Source organism: Brachyistius frenatus, unplaced genomic scaffold (assembly GCF_029030835.1).
Source record: "Brachyistius frenatus isolate BFR_SWC_R1_liver_20210118 unplaced genomic scaffold, ASM2903083v1 Contig_20, whole genome shotgun sequence".
NCBI lineage: Eukaryota > Metazoa > Chordata > Actinopteri > Embiotocidae > Brachyistius > Brachyistius frenatus.
This window is the reverse complement of record NW_027210619.1, coordinates 2,429,168-2,450,978: the sequence shown is the minus strand read 5'-3', so window position 1 is coordinate 2,450,978 and position 21,811 is coordinate 2,429,168. Positions and strand designations below refer to the sequence as shown.

The window sequence follows — 21,811 nt, the reverse complement described above, 5'->3', positions numbered from 1 at the left end:
CACTTAAACTCCGCCTCTTCTCAAATCCTATTGGCTAAAATGAGTGAAAGCCCATCCTGGTTCGATATAGTCAACCAATGAAAACGCTCGATGTCAAATGGAGCCTTCGGAAGCCACGCCCATATGCCCCACTCGCAAAGAATGCTGGGATATTTAGTTCGGCTGCTTTGCAATAAAGCTGATGGCAGCGTGGCAGCAAACTACAAATGGTGTATCCTGGTTTGAGGAGGCGTTCAAAGACTTCAGTTTTACAGCAAAACGAAGAAAAAGAAGAGAAGCAATTTTGTCTTAATTACGCTGTAAAGTTGGGATAAGAGGACGGTGTCACCATGGTTTGTAAATGCATGCGAATGCACAAAAAAAATATTTAAATTCGTTATGTTATTGGTAGTTTTGTTAACAGACTGGATGCGAGAAAACAATATCAGCTAATGTCAGCTAACGCTTCTTTTCATGACAAGGGAGCTCGCTGGCTAATAATAGTAAATTATTTTTACCCTAATCAATGCACGGAGCTCAGTCGACTACCAGACCATGGATCTAACTAGCCTGACAAGTTGTCTTAAGCCGGAACAAGTTTCAAACGTTATGCGGCCTGTATGACGAGTTTGACTGGAGGTTGTCTATCGTTAACCGGGGCATTTGAGCGGTGGGATCGGGGATGAGGTGCCTGCTGAGCTGGGTTATTAATGCCCCTAAAATACTCCGGACCACAAGGCTGACTGTCCCCCCGCTTCAGTTAAAAAACACCTGTCTTCTGCTGCGCACCTTGTCTTTCCAGGGAGACGCTGCTTGCAATGGGACGCACATCAAAAAGGGGCCGCTATCAGACACTCAGCTGTTTGAAGCCCAGTTTGAGGAGCTGGTTACGGAGCTCACGGAGAGAGACCTCTCGGATCCTGTGCTGGCAGATGCCCTGAACCGGTTAAAGGAGGTATGCGTGGGTTTTAGTTTTGTCTCTTCGTGAGTCTCTCTGTCAAGCGCAGAACATTTTAATGTGGTTTCATTTGTGCATCTTGTACTTTTCAGGTTTTGGTTTTCAATGCCCCCGGAGGCAAAAGGAACCGAGGGCTGTCTGTGATTGGCTCACTGCGGGAACTTCTCCCACCCTCTCAGCTCACCCAGGACACCGTGCAGCGGGCTCTGCTGGTCGGCTGGTGCATTGAGCTGGTATGGATTTGTTCTGGTTTTAGCATGTTTAAGGATAAGTCTGGCAATATTAAACATATTTATTATTCTCAATTTATAATTCAGTTTTGTTTGTAAATATGCTTAAAAAATTTTTTTAAATTAAATTCAGGAAAAATTCTAACAAAGTGTAAACAAACACAAAGAACAACCTAATTAAAATATCAGTGTAACTGATGTGTTGCGTTCTCTAATTTAAGTGTTGCCACTGCGTCTCTGTCACTTGCAGCTTCAGGCATTTTTCCTCGTGGCAGATGATATCATGGATGGATCAGTGACTCGGAGAGGACAGGCCTGCTGGTACAAGAAGGTGAGACGGGTTTAAATTTACTCATAATGCCACCTGTTGTGGCGGGTGAATTACTCAGAGCAATTATGAGTCAATCTTAAGCACTATCAGGGTGGAAAGATTTTTTTTTGTGTGTGTGTTTGCAGGAATTCTTTGTTTGTAACACGTGCTGTATTTGTTACTGAAGTGCGATGCATTAAAGATAAATTGTGTGAATTTATTTGACAGGTATAATTTGTATTTGCAAACCTCTTTTGTGTTTGTAGTGACTTGTCGCATATTTGTAAATCATGTTTTGTTTGGTTTTGGCAGGAAATAAGCTCAATAAACGAGAGACTAAAATGTATTTTTGTGTGCCGTAATTTGTTTTCACTATTGATGGTGTGCTCTGTCTCCCCATGTAAAACCTGCCTGTTTGTTATTTTTAAGGATGGAATCGGTCTGGATGCCATCAATGATTCATTTCTCTTAGAGGGATCGATCTACAGACTTCTTCGTAGACACTGCAGGGATCAACCGTACTACGTCCACCTATTGGAGCTATTCAATGAGGTAACACATACTGGTGCATTTTGCACTTAGAAGTTGCAAATGACAAAATATTTGAATCTGTCATTAATTCACCTTGTCCATAAAATTCTTACCGTAACTGTTTGCTATACTTAAAAGCCCCTGAGGACCAGCCGTAGAGAAACTGCAATGATGTGTGTTTTGAATCAAAATGCTTAGTTTTAATGGTAAAAGTTTATATTTATTATTATGCAGTTAAAATCATCTCACTACTCAATGATCTGTGACACTGTCCATGGTTTATTAAAGTGCAAAACAAACAGTTAAACAGGAATAGAAACCTCGGGCACGGCTTTGATCACAGTTAAAACACTGTATACATCCCGTTCAGTCCGCCGCACCAGACACCTTGACTTCCTGAGGTTTTGGCTCTCAATTCCTCAAAACAAGGAAGTGACACTTATTTGTCAGAGAAGTCTACAAAAACAGCACAAATAGATATGTAACAAAAAAATGTATCCTTAATGCCAGTTTTCCCCTTTACAATTACAATATCCTGAAACCGAAGTTTACTTATTGCGACAAAAGTCAAAAACTCAAACATTTTTATTTCAGCGTTGAAAAAAGAAAATATTCAACACCGTTTTATTATTTCTGATCGAACCTGTGTCAAAATAGTTACAGATAAATTGTTGTTTCAGCTCTAACAATGATACATTTGTAAAAAATGTTGCTTCTCCGTGTGTCTCAGACGTCTTTCCAGACAGAGCTCGGTCAGGCTCTGGACCTTATGACATCTCCACCTGGTCACATTGACCTCAACAGATTCACTGTGGAAAGGTAAGAAGGGTGTTTGAAATTAAGAAAGAAATGTGAATTATCAGACAGCTTTTATTTATGACAGCAAATAATTATTTCTCTCTTTGTCCTTCAGGTACAAAGCTATTGTAAAATACAAGACTGCCTTCTACTCATTCTACCTCCCAGTGGCAGCTGCAATGTACATGGTGAGTGTGTTGATGTTGTAAACTTAAGACAGAAGGAACTCGTAGACATGAAGGTGATGGCAGTGAATTGAAGATGCCAGAACGGGCCTTATGAAAAGATCAGCCATATCCCACGCTCTCTCCTAATCTTATACCTCACCTTTTACAGGCAGGAATCAACAGTGAAGAGGAGCACAATAATGCCAAACACATCTTACTTGAAATGGGGGAGTTCTTCCAAATACAGGTAATTTTACCTTTGCACGTCATCAGTCATTAAATATTATTTTCTTATTCAGCAGCTGCACATATTGAGTAATCGACTGCACTGCAGACTGCGCTGTGTTAATATCTCTCACTTCATTTGCAGGATGACTACTTGGACTGTTACGGCGACCCTGCTGTGACTGGAAAGATTGGCACAGACATCCAGGATAACAAATGCAGCTGGCTGGTCGTGACAGCCCTGGAGATCATGACTCCTGAGCAAAGAGCCGAGCTGGAGGTGGGGTTTTCATTTATCAAACAAATTCAAATATACACTGAAATAATTTGCAACTGTGACCCTGTGTCTCAAAAATGTGTTTTTACAATATAGTGTATTTTGACTACATAAAAAAACAGCAGAGAGAAGGCATACATTTTCAAACATTGGTTTGTGCAGGTAAAGGTTTTTTTTTGTTGTTGTTTTTTTTCTTCCTGAGAGCAATTAAACTCTGCTGATTCCAGGATGTCCTTGATTTTATCCTTTAACTCCTTCATGTTTGTGTTGCCTCGGATCCTGCCTTTTGAAAAGTATTCGAGCTGCTCACAAGTTCATTTCATTTTCATGTCCTCCTCAGGCATGTTACGGGCAACACAATGAAGCCAGTGTGGAAAAGGTCAAAGCACTGTACAACACCTTGCAAATGCCAACACTGTACCACAAATATGAAGATGAAAGCTACCAGCGCCTACAGAATCTCATCGCTCGTCACGCTCGGAACCTTCCTCACGCAGTCTTCCTCAATTTTGCCAAGAAAATCTACAAGAGGAACAAGTGAGGGGGGGGGCCTTGCCATTTGAAAGGATAAAAAGAAAAGACTTTAAGCATGATGCAAAAAGCAAGTCCTCACCCTTATTTAAGGGGGATCTTCAGTGGCGAGGCTGTGACTCCAACAACACGACCCGATTTAAAAAATCCTGCTGGCAGTTTCTTAACTTTTCAATGATTTATGGATTGGTGGTTGTGAATGCCATTAAGCATCTCTTCTTGTTTTGAGTTTGCCGTTTATTGATCCAGCAGCATAGTGTACATTGTATGCAGTTAGAAGACTCAAGTGGAATGTAAGATAACTTTGGAAAGAATAACAGGGGTCTTAAAGTCAAGATAATTCAGATTTTGTAGTAACACATTTATTTTGTAGTCAGCCACCTTAAATGTTTGAAAGTAGAAGCCTCCTGGCAGAGGGCAGATGGTAAAAACAATGAACAGTCTTCTTTATCCCATGCCTTTTTATATTGTTGCTTTCAACTCTGCTGGCCTGGATGCTTTTGCTCGTAATAAATAAGGAATGACCAGAATATTTTGTATCTTTTAAATGTTTGTGGTTGTTGACTGTCGATACAGACAATTCATTGAGGAGACAAAACTATTATAACTATAATCTGCAGCTATTTTAATAATAAATGCTGAAGATTTTTCTGATTAAACCATCTCTCATGCAAGGATTTGATGTTTTTCTATATAATATAATTTTTGCATGTTTGGATTATGCTCTTTAGGTTTAATGGAACTAACAAATTGAAGGCATAAATTTGGACTATAATATATTAAAGCCTCAAAAATAATTCAGTTGATAAAGAATGTATATTCAACAGATTAATCTAGAAGAAGAATAGTTTGAAATTGCAGCTGTAGTTGGTTATTTGGGAGTTTTTCAAGGTAGGTAGGTAGGTATTTACTTTATTAATCCCCGAGGGGAAATTTTTTGCGCTACAGCAGCATACAGAAGCAATAAGATAATAATAGAAATAATAGAATAGAATAATAGAAAAGCAATAAAATAGCAGTATAAAATATAAAATGCACAGTATATACAGTACATTATATATCTATATATATTATATACAAACAAACCAAGAAACACAGTCAACAGTGTTATTGTACTGTGATGGATTTTGCCAGAGGTGAGTTATTGTACAGTCTTATTGCAGTGGGCAGGAATGATCTCCTGTATCTGTCCTTGTGACAGCGGAGCTGGAAGAATCTTTTAGAGAAAGTGCTCCGCTGTCCCTGCAGCAGGTGGTGGAGAGGGTGGTCAGGATTATCCAATATGGACAATAGTTTCCTCAGCGTCCTCCTCTCAACCACCTTTTCCAGGCTGTCCAGTTTGTAGCTGATGATGGAGCCGGCCTTCTTAACCAGCTTGTTAAGTCTGTTGGTGTCACCGGCTCCAATGCTGCTCCCCCAGCAGACCCCAGCGAAGTACAATGCACTGGCCACAACAGACTGGTAGAACATCTCCAACATCTCCAAGTTAATTTTCTCTGAGATTACTTCATAAATGTGTGAATCAGAAGGTTGATTTAAAAGGAATGAAAGGAAATTGGACTTTTCCTCTTAACACTACTAATAATTCCAAGGCGCTGAAGCTGAAAAGGATTCAAGATGAATTGGATGTGATGATAAGGCGAGCAAGGGGTGTGGTTTGGCCCGGATGGGGGTGGGTGAAAGGATGGATGGAAGAAGGAGGAGGAGGAGGGTGGAGGGTTTTACTGGATGCTCGCGAGATGACAGATGCTGAGGCTGTTACCGTCGAGATTCACATTCACACGGGCAGAGATGTGAGAGAACCGACGAGATGGAGACCTTCATCCATCTTTACCTGAATCCGATCGTGAGTCGAGTCCATTTTTTATGGTTTATATTATTATGCGTAACTATATTGTTGTTTGTTTTCAGGCGAAGCTGCGTGAGACAGTCGGGTAAGAAAAACCTCCTGTTTCTACACTGCGTAGAATAATAAATTTAAAAAAAAACCGTGCAGTTCCGCTTTTAACATTTATAGCCAATTCAAATATTATTATTGTCTGTTTTAGTCAAAATAAATCGGAATAATATTTGTAATATTTGAGTTGTAACGGGCGTATGGGCCTGTATATCGGAGCGATGCGGTTCGAGGTAACCCCCCCACCCCACTCCACCCATCCACCCATCCACCCGTCTCCATCAGATCTGTGGGACCAATACATGCACAGGACGGGTTAAATTACACATGACGAGACGCTGTTTCTTATTGTATGTCCAGGCTTTTGTTGGCTTCAGTGGCCACCCTGTCCAAGGCCCAGTGTAAGCAGGCTCCGGAGTGATTCAAATTCCTCAGTGATGTGAAGGACACTGTGCAGGAATACATGAGCAAATAGCCTTCGGTAGATGGGCTTTAACAAGGCAGAGTCGGTGTTGTGTGCTGCTCGCTGATTATTTCATGCTCCAGTTAAATGTTCAGTCATTGCTGCAGGTAGCCTACGGTTATTTTTTTCTTTCTTTTTTAAATGTCCTGTCTTTTGATCTACATCTACAGTCTCTTAAGGATGGACTGGCACAGATGGTGGCAGCTTGTAAACTCATGAATATCAGTGCTCAGTGGAGCCCAGCATCACAGATGAAGATGATAAGTGACAGTTATTAGGCTATACATTAGCCGACAATTATTATCATCAGGGATTTCACGTGTGTGGGTGGGTGTTTGAATTTGACACCAAAAAAAATTTGTGAAACAAGAAGGACCCTGCATTTAACTGAACTATAAATAATTAGTTATTGTTGTGTCTCAGTGATTTAAAAAACATTTTAAATGCTGTTACTGAAATTTTGCGAAGCTACTTCCTTCTGCACAACAGTATTATCATCGTTTATGTCAATAAAGTGCTACAACTAGTTATTTATTGATCTGCTCATTATATTTGTGATAATATCAGGAATCAATGCATCTGTCCAATATCAGATTAAAAAAAAGTTTAAAATGACCATCACAATTTCTCAAGGTGACTCGTTTTGTTCGAGCAAATGTACAAAATCCAAATTTATTCATTTCACTATTTCACATACAGAAACAAACAAATAATATTCACATTTGAGAAGCTGAAACCTGTGAATGTTTGCTACTTAAATGAGTAATATATAATTTAAACAGTTGCTAATTAATTTTCCTTTGATTTGTTAATTGATCAGTAGTTCCAGCTATTGTTTTATTGGTAATGCTTGATAATGTGCTCTAACAGTGTGAGACATTGCGTGTCTTCCTCCAGGACTTTGTGATGATAATTAAACAGAAAGCCCCAAAAGCAGTTGAGTTTTAATAAATAGTCTAGATGATGGGCTAACATGAAAATATGTGTAGGGTAAGAAAACGCTCTTTAATGAGGAGAGTTTGCTTTTAGTCATTATTCACTGTGTGTCTTCTTTGATGTTACAGGATCTTGGGAGTCAAGCCAAGATGTGACTGTCACGGTGCGTCATAGTTTGGATCTGTCCAGCCTTTACAACACTTGTTTCTATAGCAACAGAGATATCAGCGTATCCTAAAAAGTCCTATTGCCACAATGCAGCCCTCTCAGCCCCCAAAGCCACGGCGTTTTGACGTCAGCAGACGGACCAATACCTTAGCTGGACCAAAGTCTCATGGCCCTGGTTTTCAGAGGGAGGATAAAAACATGAACACAATCACCACGTCCTCCCCACGGCGGGCCACTAAAGCCCCCACTGCTCCCTCCAAGACCAGGGTGGGTGTGCAGCCTCGAGCTCCAGTAAGCCAGTCCAGGCTGACCTTACAGAAACAGGGTTCTACCATCTCCAAATCAGCAAAACCCAAACCTAAGGGTGCTCGTGCATCGACAGCAACCCAAATTGCACCTGCAGCCGCTCCGCCTCCCCCGCTTCCCTCTGTTCTCCCTCTTGACCCCAATTGCAACGAGCCGAGCCTCCCGTGTCTGTGCTGCGATGGACGTTCCCCGCAGGACAACAACAGCATGTTCAACCACAACCACAACAACAACAATACCATCTCTATCCGACAGCAGCTGCAGCTACCTCCTCCAGCCCCAGTGCCCCAGAGGCAGGATGGGAAAGGGGCCAAAGAGCAGCCTCCGTCACAACCACAGGCCCAGCTGGAGGCCTCCGCCCACCCTGCTGCCAGTCTGGAAAATGAAGAGAAGGAGGTAGATAAAAGCTCTGATCTAGACAACAAGAAAAACGTAAAGGTAGAGGAAGACGATGACGACGAAGAGAGCAGCGGGGATATTGATATTGATGATGATGAAGAGGAGGCTGACAATGATGATGACGACGAAGATGACGACACCCTGGTCCCCTCTTGCTGTGACTGTCCCCCCTCCCTCCTGGAGTTCTCGCTCTCCTCCTCTACCTCCTCATCCTCCACTTCCATCAGCTCCTGCTCTGATCTGGAGTGTGATTCTGCAGATCAATCTGCCTCCATTTGCTCTTCCCACGACCAAGACAGTCTGTCCGTCACTCTGTCACCCAAAGACCACCCTCTTCCTCAAGTCCCTGAATGCCAGCCTCCTGCGCGTTCCCCTCCATCACTTCCTCTTAGCCACAATCCCTTCTCCTTAACGTCACCTTCCCCGATGGCCCCGTGCTCCCCAGATGAGGGCTACCCCTCTGCGCTTGACTCACCTTCTCCTGACTACTTAGGAGTCAAAGGGGAATCGGAGGTCACCAAACTGGGCTTGCTGGACTTTCTAGAGTCAGTAGGGGAATTTGGGAAAATGGAGCGCTTCAGCCAGGTGATCCAAGTGGCTCGTTGGGATCTGGAAGGGGAACAACACTGGGATGTTCTGCGGGATCGGTTAGATCACCTGGATCGTTTGGAAAAGGTGAACAGGGAAGTAAAACTGGCATACGTTGCCAGGCTTCACGAGAAGGGATACGATCTGGGAGATCTGGAGGAGCAGGACCTCTCGGATGTCATGGATGAAATGGGTAACATCGACATTCCCTGGAAGTTGTATAAAACCCACACAATGGGAGACTCGCAAGAGTTTTCCGACGCTGGGGTCGACCTCACTGCTCCATCAGACTGTGATGATCCACTCGTTCCAGATTCCCTCACACCTTCCCCCGTCGAGCCACCACCTAGACCCCCAAAACCTCCAGCGCGTCATGCCAGTGTGAGCTCGGACCTCCACACCTACATAAATATCAGCAGAGAGACCACTTCCATGGCGGTCGCCACCTCTCCTACACTGTCTACTTTCTCTCCTAACTCCTCATCCCCCACATTTACCACCTTCAGGTGTGAGAAAGCCCTGCCTCCATCTCCACCATCTATTCCTCCTCTCCCTGCCTCCAAGCCAGTCCCATACCTCACCCTCTACACCACTGCTTCTCCACCTCCTGCTATCCCCACCCCGACCCCTCCCATCCCTCCCCCTCGAAGGCGACACCTGGCCCGAAAGGAAGCACAGCGCCTCGCTGCTCTTCAAGCCGAACAGGAAAAGACCCCCCTGTCCCTCCCACCACCCACCACACGGCCCCCACCTCTGCCTCCTCCACCTGTTATCTCAGTCTCCACCTGCTCTCCCCCTGCCATCCCACCTCCACCTGCACTTCCTCCTCCCCCTTCCTTCCATGCACTAGACGTGGAGATTCGGAAGCTGTTGATGCTCGCTGGATTGACCCAGGCCGAGCTCCTAAAACTCAGCCCAGAGCTCGGGGTCTGCGTTGGGGGTTAGAGGACGAGGGGGATCATCTCATTACATCTAGCTCTGTGGAGTCCAAAGAGTTCCGACTACAAGACAGGGAGGAGGAGAATGGACCTGACACAGGGTTGATGGTCAGAGATGGATGGAGCAGCACAGGAAAGTTGGATGGAGGTCGAAAAGCAGATGTAGCTGAAGAAGGCAAAAACCGAGAGGAAAGCAAAGACACTCAAAGAACCACTTCATTTACTGAGATGGCGAGAAGAAGGAAGAGGAACACTGGTCTGACATCTGACCATTACTACAGCACCAGTTATAGCAATACTCATGAAACTAAAGAAAAGAATATGAGCTTTGAGACTTTCCACTATCCCACTGAGTTACCAGATTCACCTCCCCCTCCTCCTCCTCCTCGCCCCCTACCCCCAATTCCTCCTTCTGTACCATCCCTTAAAGTCAGCACTCTGCTGGCCAATTCTGAACAGCCTGAGCGGTTTGACTGGCTCATAGCATTCACGCCTGAATGTGACGCCCCACCACAACTTCCGCCCCTAGAAAAGAGAAAATCTCACATGGAAACCCCAAAGAAGCTCAGCTCGTCAGGTTCATCTCCAGGGTCAGCCCCAAAGGTCACAACCTTCAAAGAGCTGCGTTTCCGCAACAAGAGCGCTTCCCCTCCAATGAAGGTGATCTTCGACCCTGACCCCGACCCGACGGTCATCACTCCCGATGCAGATATACTCTACAACTTAAAGTGGAGAAGAGAGAAGTTGGGCGGCAATGGCAGCCAGTGGGAGTACACCTCTCAGGCTCAGGCGTTCTTTATGCAGCCGCCACCAGCCCTCACCTCAATGGCCGCCCTGAAGGAGATGCTTCAGAGAGCTGACGAGGAAGGCAGGCAACCAGAACTGTGCCCATCGCAGAAGATTGGCTGCTCAGTCAGCGACAGCAGCCTGTGGACCATGGGCAGAGAGTGGGAGGGTGAAGACATTAAGGGGGAAGAAAAGGAGGAAGAAGAAAAGAAAGAGGTGGAGGTGAGAGGGCGAGCTGATGGAGGAAGGACTTTTGATTCAAGAACTACAGGTGAGTATGATTTTAGTGATGATACTAAAAATAAACGAGAAAAATAAACTTGATGACAGAGGGTGTGTGTGTGTGAACATCAAAGAAAAAAGAAAAACAATAAAATAAGTAATTGTAAATTGGGCGACACAACAAATCTGGGATGAGCAGATGATGAAGAGGAAAAGATGGGGAAAAGACAAACTAATAGTCTGCTTGCTAACTTCTTCAGTGATGCAAAAATAATATCCTCGGACAGTACAAAAGAAAGAAATCAAAAATGTAGACTCATTTATGGAAATGATACATGGAGCAAGAACAAAGAGATGGAGGGCATGAGTCACAAAGAGGGATGATGCGCGGAGAAATGATGACGAGGGATATACAGTGGGGGATTTCAGATGGGGAAGGTAAGCAAAGCAGTGGAAGCTGGAGAAGAAACATGAGCAAGAGCAAGAGAGGGAGGGATAAAGACAGTGATGGGGTTGAAGGTAATATGAGGAGAAAGGCGAGGTTGGAAACTTTCCAGCTAGTATTTCCTGTACTGGTTACCAGAGTGTGATGTCATCACAGCCTTATTCAATTATTCATCCACTCTTCAGACTGAAGGGAGATAATGGAGAGCCCACTGAGGTCCCTACCTTTCTCTTTCTCCCTTTAAATTTTATGTTTTCTTATTTCTTTCTGTCTGTGTGGCCTAAAATCTTTTCCGCTTCCCTTCTCTCTGCCTCTTTGCTGGTTTTAAATCCCATCAGATCGGGATGTTTATATGCTCTTCACTTGGTCTCTATCCTGACTCCTCCCCACCGCCCCTGCTCCCGAGAATGGCACAGATAGCTCAGATCAAGTTACTTATCTCATGTAGTGCTGCAGCAGGCTACATAGAAACTAAGACTGTCAGTGTGAATGCAGCAGAGTAAGTGTTTAATTTAACGCCAAAAGACTACTGGCTTATATGACTACTTTATCATAGTTGTATGATTCTCTGTGTTTTCTGATTACAATTTAAACATGTAGCAAATGTTTCCCCCAAACTCACTGCAACAAGAGGTGTGGGCAGCAAACCAGGAATAGGTGTGTACACCTTTAAGGGCCCTTGGGGTGGATCTTAGTACATGGACCAATTGCTGAAAGCCAGTGTCAGAAAAATAGGAAGTATCATGTGTCGGTTTACAGTTCAAAGACAGCTCAAGCTTAACTCAGGTATGGCACCCTTTCTAGCTCCTTTTGTAGCCCGCAGCCCAACAGTGTGTCACAGGTGATTGAGTGTAAAGAAAATGGTGGTGCCACTCTGTAAATGTCCACAGAGGCAGATGTGGTGATTGAGCAGGAACAAACAGAACTCTGATGACTGACTCAGCATTACACTGTTCGCTGTGCTGGTGGAGAGGGAAGAGGGAGGGGGAGGGGTGGAGAGGAGGGAGGGGAAGGGGGGGCAGGATGGTGAAGAAGCTAGAGAAGAGTAGAAAGCAGGCAGAGAACAGAGAGAGAGAAGGTGATCCAGAGGTGATGATGGCATGCACTGCAGTTAATTACAAAATATTGAGTTTGGCACTCATTGTGGTTTAATACTCTAAACTCTTGATACAGGAATGAAACAGAAAGTGATATCATATGCTGTAAAGAAAACTCAGGTACTTAACTTATGTTGGAACATGATGAATCTTTGTGATTGGCTGTTAATTATGATGAATAAGTGACTGACAGGTTGAGTATTGCTCCTGTGCAGCTGCGAGACTGCTCAGCAATTATTCTTTTATAGGCACGGTATCATTTCCTGTTATGTCAAACCCCTCCTAAATGAAAGACTGGTTATTGCTCTTCATAAATCAGCTCCATTGACTTTCATGCTCTGTCAGTGTGTGACTGTCAATCAACTGTTTGACTTGTTTAAATACTGCATTACTGCATGGTGTTACATGATGACGATTTCTGCTGAAATACACTCAGGAATGTACATTTTTCTCTCAACAGACACTAACATTTTCTGCATCTCTCTCTCCTTCCCATTTCTCTGCCACATTGTCTTATTTTCATCTTCCTTGTTTTTTTCACCCATCCATCCCATTCGGTTGTTTCCATCGTTTCTCCACGGCTCCGCTTCGCTCCCTCATGTCACCTTGCTTATGCGTCCGCCCTTGCATCCTCCCTTCAATTTTTTTTTTTGGCCTATTCTCCCCTTGAACTAAGCAGTTTCCTCACCCCCACTCTCCCTCGCCCAGTCTTCCCAACCCTACTTCCTCCACACTGCCCTCCCTTCCTTTCGACCAGGCTACTGTAACTCCCAGCCTCTTGCCGATCCCAGGCCCCGGCGCCATGTAGGCCGAGAGTCCACAGACAAACACTGCAACACACAGTGGGCCCCTGCTGCCAGCTCAGCGTGTATCCACAGAAATGACTCCAGCTCTGTTAAAAGCTCTGAGTTTATAAATGAATCCCCGGCTGGTTTCGATGTAGACTCTCCTCATGACTGTGGGGATATTTTTAAGAAAAACACAACCTCGGCATACCAATGTAGCAACGATTTCAAAAGCAATGAGAGGGACTTTGCATTTGACTCAATCTGTAATTTTGACTCCCTTTACGGCAGTGACTCAGAGCAGCAGAACGACACCCACACTAAGTCTGACACACCTGTCAGTGGCACTGCTGAGGCACCAGGTTGCACCACACCGTATAAGAATATTGACGTTATGATGACGTATTCAAGCAGCATCAGTGCTATGGATTCGCTGTATTCGGAAAAGCGCACACATTCACATGCAGACCGCAACAGGGCCAGGACTTCCAAAGAGCTTCCTCCTCTCCCCACCTATTATCTGTACCACCCCAAGAACTGCCCTCTTCACAGGGGTGCCCCTCCTCGCCTCTCCCCGATAGGAGCCCTCTCCCCTCCGCAGCGCCCTGGAGCGCCACCTCCAGGCGCGTCCGGCTCCTGTCTCAGCTCGCCGCTTTTCCCCCGCTCGCATACCTTGCCTGCCCTCACTGCTCCCCTGTACTATCCAAACCTGTACCCTCCTATACCGCCAAGGGCGCCCCCCTTACCCCCAAAACTCTACCAGGCTCCTCTGCAGTCACGCGTGGCGAGTAAGATTTCTCTCTCTCCCTACATCTTACACTCTCTCTTCGTCTGACATCTGGCTTGCATGCATGTATGTATGTCTGCCTCTCTGACGGTCTGACTCCGTCTTTACGGTGGCCCTTTCACCTGTGTCACTTCTCAACCCTGTAACTTTTTCATTTACAGATTTGAAAGAATTAGGATACTGCAGCTGTTTTATGGATCAGAGGGTCCTCTGATACGTCTTATCCCTTGTCCTTTCAAATCTGCAAAAGACCTTCCGAAGAGTAACAGCTGTTCCTGTCACGGGCTGTCTAGAGTCACTCTTCATCACTCTCTGTCTTCCTCTGTCTGTCTTTGTGTCAGTCTCGTCTGGTCCGTTTCCACGTTGTTTTTTGTTTTTGCATGGTGTGTTGAAATGAAAACATGCATTCATGCGAAGCACAGCCCAAGTAGCTGCTTGATGATGTTGTGATGTTTAAAAAAAAACAACCAAAAAACACCTATAATATTTTATTGTGTGCGTGTGTTTGAGAAATTAGGCTTTCTCAAATTATTTAAAGTCCACAGCACTCTGTTCATTATACACGTTTGCTCATTTCTAACCAGTTTATATAAGTGCATTTATATAAACATCAGACTGTACACAACACCTGCCCTTTGCACATGTGTGTAGTTTTATCTGACCTGATTCTTGTGGTAGCTTCTACACGTGCTTGTTCCCAGCGCTGCAGTTCCTTCTATGTGTACTTATGCTTATACTAAGTATGTGTGCGCATTTGTGTGTTGAGGTTAATGCATGGGATCCTGTTCATCCCTGAAGCAGACAAATAAGTCGTCTTCACAGATCCAGATGTGGAAAGCTCACCACAGTAGACCGAGACGTGCAGGGTGTGCTCACACACTGTTTGTAGTCAGTAGTACCATCTGCCTCCATCTGCTTTTATCTGCTTCTCCATTGCTTAATTGCTCTGACTAACAACACTAACGTTTTAGTTGTAGTATTTCTGTTAGTGGTGATTCATTTTGGCTTCTATAGAATTTTTGTAATACTTGAACAGCAAGTAATTGCTCTTTTACTGTTGCTGTCAGCTGTTCGCAGTGTCTCATTCGCTGGCTCTGTACAGAAGACAGAAACACCCTGGATGGGCGAGCATGTGAAGCATCCATTGAGAGGTCTCGGCCTGTCCTCCCTGTGCCTGCAGGAAAAGAAAGGTGTGCATTTGTTTGTCGATGCATGTTCCTCCGTCCAGCTGTGCTACATTGAACCAGCTGTAGCTATTTACTGTTTAACTGTGGCCCATTGTTCCTCTTTGCAGCCCTGGTCAGTGCAGTCAGTGTGGCAGTGGAAGGCATCTTGGCCCAGTTCAGCTCTTCTCGGACTGTTGTTCAGAAGGTCAGTCATTTCTGAATTGATGTCAGTAGTTGAATTTGAATTCATTGAGTGAATAACTTCCTTTGTTTTTGTGTGTTATGATATTAAGAAGGTTTTTGTTTTGTTTTATGTCACCCTTTATGATATAATATATTTATGACAAAATTTCATGGTATACTGAATTTATTCTTTATCTTTGAAAATTACCCCCCACCCCCTTTTTTTTTTTTTGACTTTTTTGTGTCTCCTTAGTCTTTCTTAATTAACAAGGTACTAGAATATGACCCAGTCTCTTAGCCATTAGAATTTCTTTGTAAACTAACAGCACCCTCCCCTCCCAAATCATCTCTCATCACATCTTGCCAACCCTCATCACCCAATGTTTCTCTCAACCCCGCATTTGTGTCCCATTTTACTCTTCGCCCTCCCTCTTGAGTCATCCTTTCGGATCTTTTCCCCTATCTCTCCAAATCACTGCACATCTTCTTCCTCTTCCATTTCCCCCGATCCCTCATCTCTCCTCTCCTCTCCTCTCCTCTCCTCTCCTCTCCTCTCCTCTCCTCTCCTCTCCTCTCCTCTCCTCTCCTCTCCTCTCCTCTCCTCTCCTCTCCTCTCCTCTCCTCTCCTCTCCTCTCCTCTCCTCTCCTCTCCTCTCCTCTCCTCTCCTCAGGCCTTATCAGGAGACAGCACTGTAAATCCATCTCTGGGCCGTCTGGTGCTGCAGTGCCTCTGCCCCGCCCTGCACAGCTTGCTGACCGATGGCTTAAAACCCCACCAGAGTGACCTGATTGCAGGCAGGAGGCCAAACTCTGCCTGGGGTCTGGTGCAGGCCTCGACCAGGCCAGGTAGGTTGGAGATTAAGAATTAGATTTTACCCTGTTGGTTTTGTTGCCTGGTTGATAATGATAAACCCTGCACTTCATCTGGCTGTAACTTTCCCTCACTTCAGTCTATATTTGGTGATTGTATTGTCCAAAATGCTGAATAAAGTGAACTACAGGAAGCACATGTCGATTTGCCTCCGAGTGCCAAGCTTTGCAGCAATTTTTCACTCACCTCTGTAAGCGTCATTAATCTCTCTCTCTCTCTCTCTCTCTCTCTCTCTCTCTCTCTCTCTCTCTCTCTCTCTCTCTCTCTTTGTGTGTATTTTATCCTCTTCATCCCAACCAACTGTTCAAGGTCCTAAAACTCAAGCCTTGTTCAACCTACAAGTTCGAGTTGGTGAGCTGCCGCAGCTCCGACAGAGCAAACACAGGTTCAACGCGTTCCTCCTTGGCCTGCTGAAGTAAGCACTGGTTCTTATTAATCCCTAGTTTCCACTTGTAGAATAGAAAAAGAGTTTAATAACACTGTTTAATTATTGCACTTGTACTTCATCATAATTTCTTCACACATATCCTCTTTGACTCTGCATATTCCTCTTATTCTCTGTTTTTGTCTTTAGCACTAAGCTGCTTGATTCCTGGCTGTCTCACCTTCAGTCTTGTAGTGGTATGTTTTCTTTACCTCCAGCTTGTGTCACAGTTATGAGCATGCATTTAAGTACTCTAACAATGATCTCTGTCTCTTTCAGATGTGCTGGAGGCATATTACCGTCCCACCTCCTTTATGCGTCTGTCGCTGACTGCTTGCCAGCCTCTGTTTGAAGAGCTGCTCCTCGTGCTGCAGCCTCTCAGCCTGCTTACATTGAACCTCGACCTGCTCTTCCAGCACCACCATTTAGAGCCAGACAGTCACAGGCCAGAGATCCCGAGCCCGCCCTTTTCAAAGGGGTCTCACTCCAAAAGCAGGTATATTGACCTCTCAGAAGTAGACTTTGGAAGCCCAGAACATCAGGCAGCTAAAGAAGCAAAATCATCACCGTTGGATAATCCAGACAATGGAGGATCAGGGGCATCAACAAATACCAATGCTGCACCCATAAAGGCTTCAGTCACTCTCAGTCAGACAAGTCCTCAGCTGTTGTGGGTGCAGGAAAAGGAAATTGGAGATTTACCTCCTCCTGATGTCGAGGAAGACGGCTTTGCTCAGCAGGCCGGACAGGTAGCCATAAATGCTCAACTGTGCAGTGTTTGTGATCATTTGGGTTTGTGTGATTCTGCAGAGCTGACTTTTTTCGGATTACAGGTGATCCAGCAGGGGTGGGGGGCTGTGATGCGCTGGGGAGGCCGGCTGAGCCAGAACCTGACCGAGCTGAGCTTGTCTGCAGTGAAAAAGGAGGAGATGAAGGCAGATCTGCCAGACCTCCAGGCCCAGGCAGGAAGTGACTACGCTCCGGTCAACGGTGGCCCTCAGGTTCCCTGGGGTCTGGGCCGGCTCTTTGGAGCCTCTAAAAGCCCCAGCAGCCCAACAGGTCACATACCACCAACCAGGTCAGCCAATGACTGTGGAGTACTTATTATGCAGTCTATATGATTATCTGTTGTGATACACAGTAAACTGAAGAGGCTGGCTTCAGTCATTAGCCTTTATTCAGGCAGAATAAATTCACCAGCTACTACAGTCAAAATAGTTTAAAAAGAATGAACTGTTTCCCTTGAAACCATCATATCTTGTAAATAAACTGCCTGAATTGTAATTATCTAGGAGCAAGATCTGTTTTTGATTTTGTCTGTCCCTCCCCAGGCGTCCCTCTCAGTGGTTGGCTCCTGGTGTCACTGCACTGACCCGCATGGTGAGCAGCAGCTCCACCCCAATACTCAGAAGGGCCCCTGAGCCCCAGGGAGAAATTGAGGCAGAGTCCGAGAAAGACGTCAACGCACTGGAGATGAAGGAGAAACCCAGACCCCTCAGGTACAACAGACACAATGTGAGGGCAATGGTGACACAGAGGGTGGGTTTTTTATTTCACTCGGCTTAGACTAAAAATAAAAAAAAAAGAGAAGGGAGTGTATTGTTCTCTCACACTTAACATCAAAACCACTGACTCTTTGAAAGGATGTTATATTTTGCCTTTTTTACAAGTTTTGAAAATAACTTAACACAAAAATAACACAAAATGAATTCATTTAAAACTTAATGAAGTCAAACCTAAAATCGGAGATAATAGTAGAACAAATTTGACAAAACCCGATGGTGGCGCTATAATATATGATCAAGACTTTAACACAGCAAGTGCAAATGATTTAGATTCAAATAATTAGTTAAATCCGTCGGTCCTTACAACAAAAATTTACAACAATACATTTTGACAAACTTTGAAACATGTCTTATTTTGTCCTTTAAGATCTAGTATTTTAAAAAGATTGATTGGCCTGATAGGAAGGAAATATTCTAGTATAAAATATCAAATTTTGAAAGACTATACTTAAAAAATAGTTTGTGTGGCCTGTAGAAGTTTTAGGCTGGATGGTTAGAAATATAAAGCCTTGAATAAGGGCAAATCATGGCATGTCTTCTCCTTTAATATAATGACTCCTTTCCCTCTCCAAGAGCCCCAGTGGGTGTCACGGACCCCTGAATAGCTCCGGTTGTCCTTTTCGTCTTTGAAAAACTATAACTGGTGACTCACCAGTCTGACTTTGAGTGATCCTGATAGTGACTCAACCAATCCTACATCATATGCCAGTGTGATTGTTTGTGACGGTTGATCCCTGTAGCTGAGAGGGTTTCTTCTGTCTCAGGTCGGTACGAACGCTGTGTGACCACACTGGAACCGGTTCAGAGCTCAGCTTCTGCAAAGGGGAGGAACTTGTGGTGTTAGGAGGTCAAGATCAAGACTGGATTCGCTGTCGTCAGGGAGACAAAGAGGGGCTGGTACCTATTGGCTACACCTCCCTCATCATGTGACTTTGGCACCATAACTGCTGCACTAAATCAATACAAAAATAAATAAATAAAATATAAATATATATATTTTAGGTGAGTATTGAGAGGTTCTGATGTGGCTGCACTACTCTAAAAGGGATATTTCACACAGGGTTGGTTACAGTTTGAGTTGAGTGCATAACACCATCTGTTCTGCTTTACGTGCATCAGGAGCAGTCTGCAGCTCTCTCCCGTCATGAACATATGGGAGTTTTTCCCATCACAATCCATCCAGTTTGGTAGCATTCAACTAATGGATTTTAGCAGCAGGAAACCAGCAGATGGTGTGAAATAATGACTTGACTCAAATTTAGACCATTTTACACCAGAAGACCTTTGATCTTCGAGCGAAGTATCCCTTTAAATGTCTTTCTCTCTATTCCTGCCTTCCATTTCGGCCGCTGATCTGAAAGCGATCACAGGAGAAATTCTGTCCAATCAACCTCCAGCAGCCTCGAGTGCTTTCAGATGAGCGGCTGTCTGTTGTGAGGAGGCAACGTTCGACAGCCTGGCTGTAGCCACGTTAAGGTCTCTGTTCGTCAGCTGTAGAGAGTCGTGGCTTGCAGGTTGCCGAGTGGAGAAAGCATGGCAGAGTACTGGGCCGTAGCTCCTGTTGCATACTGCGTAGTAATGTAGTGAATTGTAGCTGTGTAGATCTGTGTTCTCTTGACCTTTCACTCTTATTGACTTCTCATCTTTCTCGCCTGGTTCATGTGTGTTTCTGCTACTATATTTGACTGTATAAATATACATAAAAAAATTTATATATAGATATATAAATTGAGATTGATATTACCAAGATAGATAGAAAGATAGATGAACAAGAGAAAGCAGATAGTGAAACACAAGCAGCAGCTTAAGACTGTGGCCGCACTGAGGGAGTGATTGATTAAAAAATGGATGGATGATTCATCTTAACATCTGCAACTTTCCACATACATTAAGTGGTTGTCAGAAATGCAAAATGAATATGTGTTTATTTTAAGTATGAAATCCAGTATCTTCCCTCTTGTGTGCTTTATGTATTGCCATCGTCTTACCATCATGTTCATAACATTATTAGATTTAGCTCACACCTTTAAACGCTGTATGCATTGTAATGTGCCATGAATGCTTTGAATGATTGCCAGAAAACATCTATATACAGTATCCCACGCAGTTATAGACGATAATATCAGACAACAGCCACCTGTAGCTAATCTCTCTACTTGTCCAAAAACTGCACGGAGACTCCTCAGTGGGTTGGAGTAAAAAAAAAAAAAATCAAAAAAAAAAATCAAAAAACTATGCTCAGCTCTTGTTCAACACTATCTGAACTTAAAATGAACGCAGAAAGACTCTCAGACGTAACATGACTCATAAATGCTACAGTAAAGTCTGTAGGTTTGGTGGCTGGTCTTCACCACGTACCTCAGCTTTTGTATTTATCTTACCTTTCTGCCATTTTTGCTGATCATAATCATTGATATTAATGATAGTGGTTGTGGTGGAAATGCTAATGTTGGTTCTGATGTTGCTCATATGAAATATGTTGCTTTGTGTCATATATTTATCAGTTAATCTCTAGATTCTGTATTAATTACTATGCATATGGTTAAATGTGCAACTGTTTTGTTCGTTATAAAGTCGAGATTTTAATTTTGTGTTATCAAATAAAATTAAAAAATAACTATAAAAGAGCCTGATTTCAACGGGCCAGGAAAAGCTGACACGAAAGGACCTCTATTTAATTCAGCAGGAACGTTTCATTGCTATTGATTAATCAGGGAAAGTTCAGTTCTTTAACGTTTCTTCATGTAACTGTGTCAGTGCCATGTAGCAAGAGATTACTGGCACTACAACAGTCCAGTAGCGTTAAATTAATCCAATGCTCATAGCTTGTAAGTAATGATCACAACAAAATGCCATCAAATGGATCTAATCTAGCTGTTTACAAAAGATAATGTCTCGATACAGATAAAGTATCAGTAGACACATTAAATTGCTTTGTGTTTATTTTTTTCAGAAGTGAGGTTATAAATGCTTTTGTTAATTTATTGGATGTACTATTTATTGATCTTGAGGTTTCTGAAAGGAAGAGCTCTCTATCTGACCCATACAGTCTCTCTTTATCTGGGTTCTCTATCTGTGAGAGTATGCACATGGCAGCGTGTGTGGCGGTGAAAGCAGAGACCAGCGTGAGCACTTGGTGTCTGCTCATGCTGCACTTTCACTTTTTGTGTGTGTGCGTGTGTGTGCGTGAGTGCGTGTAAGTGTAACAATGAGTCGGTACCTTCCTCCTCCTCCTCCTCCTCTTTCTCTCTCTGGTGTCATATAGCCTGTAGACATCCCTTGGTCCTACTGTTGCATATAGTTGAGTGCCCCTCTAGTGTCAGTCACTGTCCACCTCCTGCATGTGCTTGTTTGTAAATACACCAAATAAAATGATCTGTATAAACCAAACCTGCGCAGCTGTTCCGAGTCATATGTTTGCACTGTATATCATTTAGAAATCCGTATTAATCAAAAGTTCTGATGTTAATCAGTCCAAAGATGCCATTTGACAAAGATTATATTCCCTTTATATACTGCTGTCTGAAATGTGACAGGAAGCTAACCGCGTGTGTCAGATTGCAGAGGAAGCGAATGAAAGCTCACAATTTAGTCTTCTGTAAAACACTCTTTAATACCCCTGCATTCCTTTTGAGCCCCCGGGGGAATTCTTCAGGAGATTTCTCTTAAACTTCTTTGCTCAGATCAAAAGATCCCAGGATGCCCTCGGATGTTGTGAAGGGGGCGGAAGGAGGAAAGCATTTCTCTGAAGCTAGCTGCAGCCCTCCCCCCCCCATCTT

At 43.9% G+C, this 21,811-nt stretch overlaps 3 protein-coding genes across 4 annotated transcripts; all 3 read left to right on the top strand.

Annotated features, from left to right (window-relative positions):
- Positions 1 to 199: 199 nt before the first annotated feature.
- fdps (farnesyl diphosphate synthase (farnesyl pyrophosphate synthetase, dimethylallyltranstransferase, geranyltranstransferase)) lies at positions 200 to 4,680 on the top strand. 2 transcript variants are annotated; one of them, XM_069695893.1, is made up of 10 exons: positions 200 to 332; positions 782 to 934; positions 1,030 to 1,170; positions 1,418 to 1,498; positions 1,907 to 2,029; positions 2,739 to 2,827; positions 2,922 to 2,994; positions 3,143 to 3,220; positions 3,344 to 3,478; positions 3,816 to 4,680. In XM_069695893.1, exons 1-10 carry the CDS (start codon positions 330 to 332, stop codon positions 4,014 to 4,016), a joined length of 1,077 nt encoding a protein of 358 aa, XP_069551994.1. In that variant the 5' UTR covers positions 200 to 329; the 3' UTR covers positions 4,017 to 4,680. The 2 variants fall into 2 exon arrangements, with proteins under 2 accessions (XP_069551994.1, XP_069551993.1); XM_069695892.1 differs by lacking the exon at positions 200 to 332 and having other exon boundaries at positions 359 to 934.
- A 1,080-nt stretch (positions 4,681 to 5,760) lies between these two features.
- LOC138619439 (uncharacterized) lies at positions 5,761 to 9,708 on the top strand. Its single transcript, XM_069695910.1, has 2 exons — positions 5,761 to 5,852; positions 7,431 to 9,708. Exon 2 carries the CDS (start codon positions 7,558 to 7,560, stop codon positions 9,706 to 9,708), a length of 2,151 nt encoding a protein of 716 aa, XP_069552011.1. The 5' UTR covers positions 5,761 to 5,852; positions 7,431 to 7,557.
- Positions 9,706 to 21,422, top strand: LOC138619437 (uncharacterized). Its single transcript, XM_069695908.1, has 11 exons — positions 9,706 to 10,758; positions 12,931 to 13,824; positions 14,891 to 15,013; positions 15,118 to 15,194; positions 15,844 to 16,018; positions 16,353 to 16,458; positions 16,618 to 16,664; positions 16,747 to 17,216; positions 17,301 to 17,545; positions 17,799 to 17,966; positions 18,797 to 21,422. The coding sequence occupies exons 1-11, from the start codon at positions 9,807 to 9,809 to the stop codon at positions 18,960 to 18,962; spliced, it is 3,423 nt and encodes a 1,140-aa protein (XP_069552009.1). The 5' UTR covers positions 9,706 to 9,806; the 3' UTR covers positions 18,963 to 21,422.
- The last annotated feature ends 389 nt before the right edge of the window (positions 21,423 to 21,811 follow it).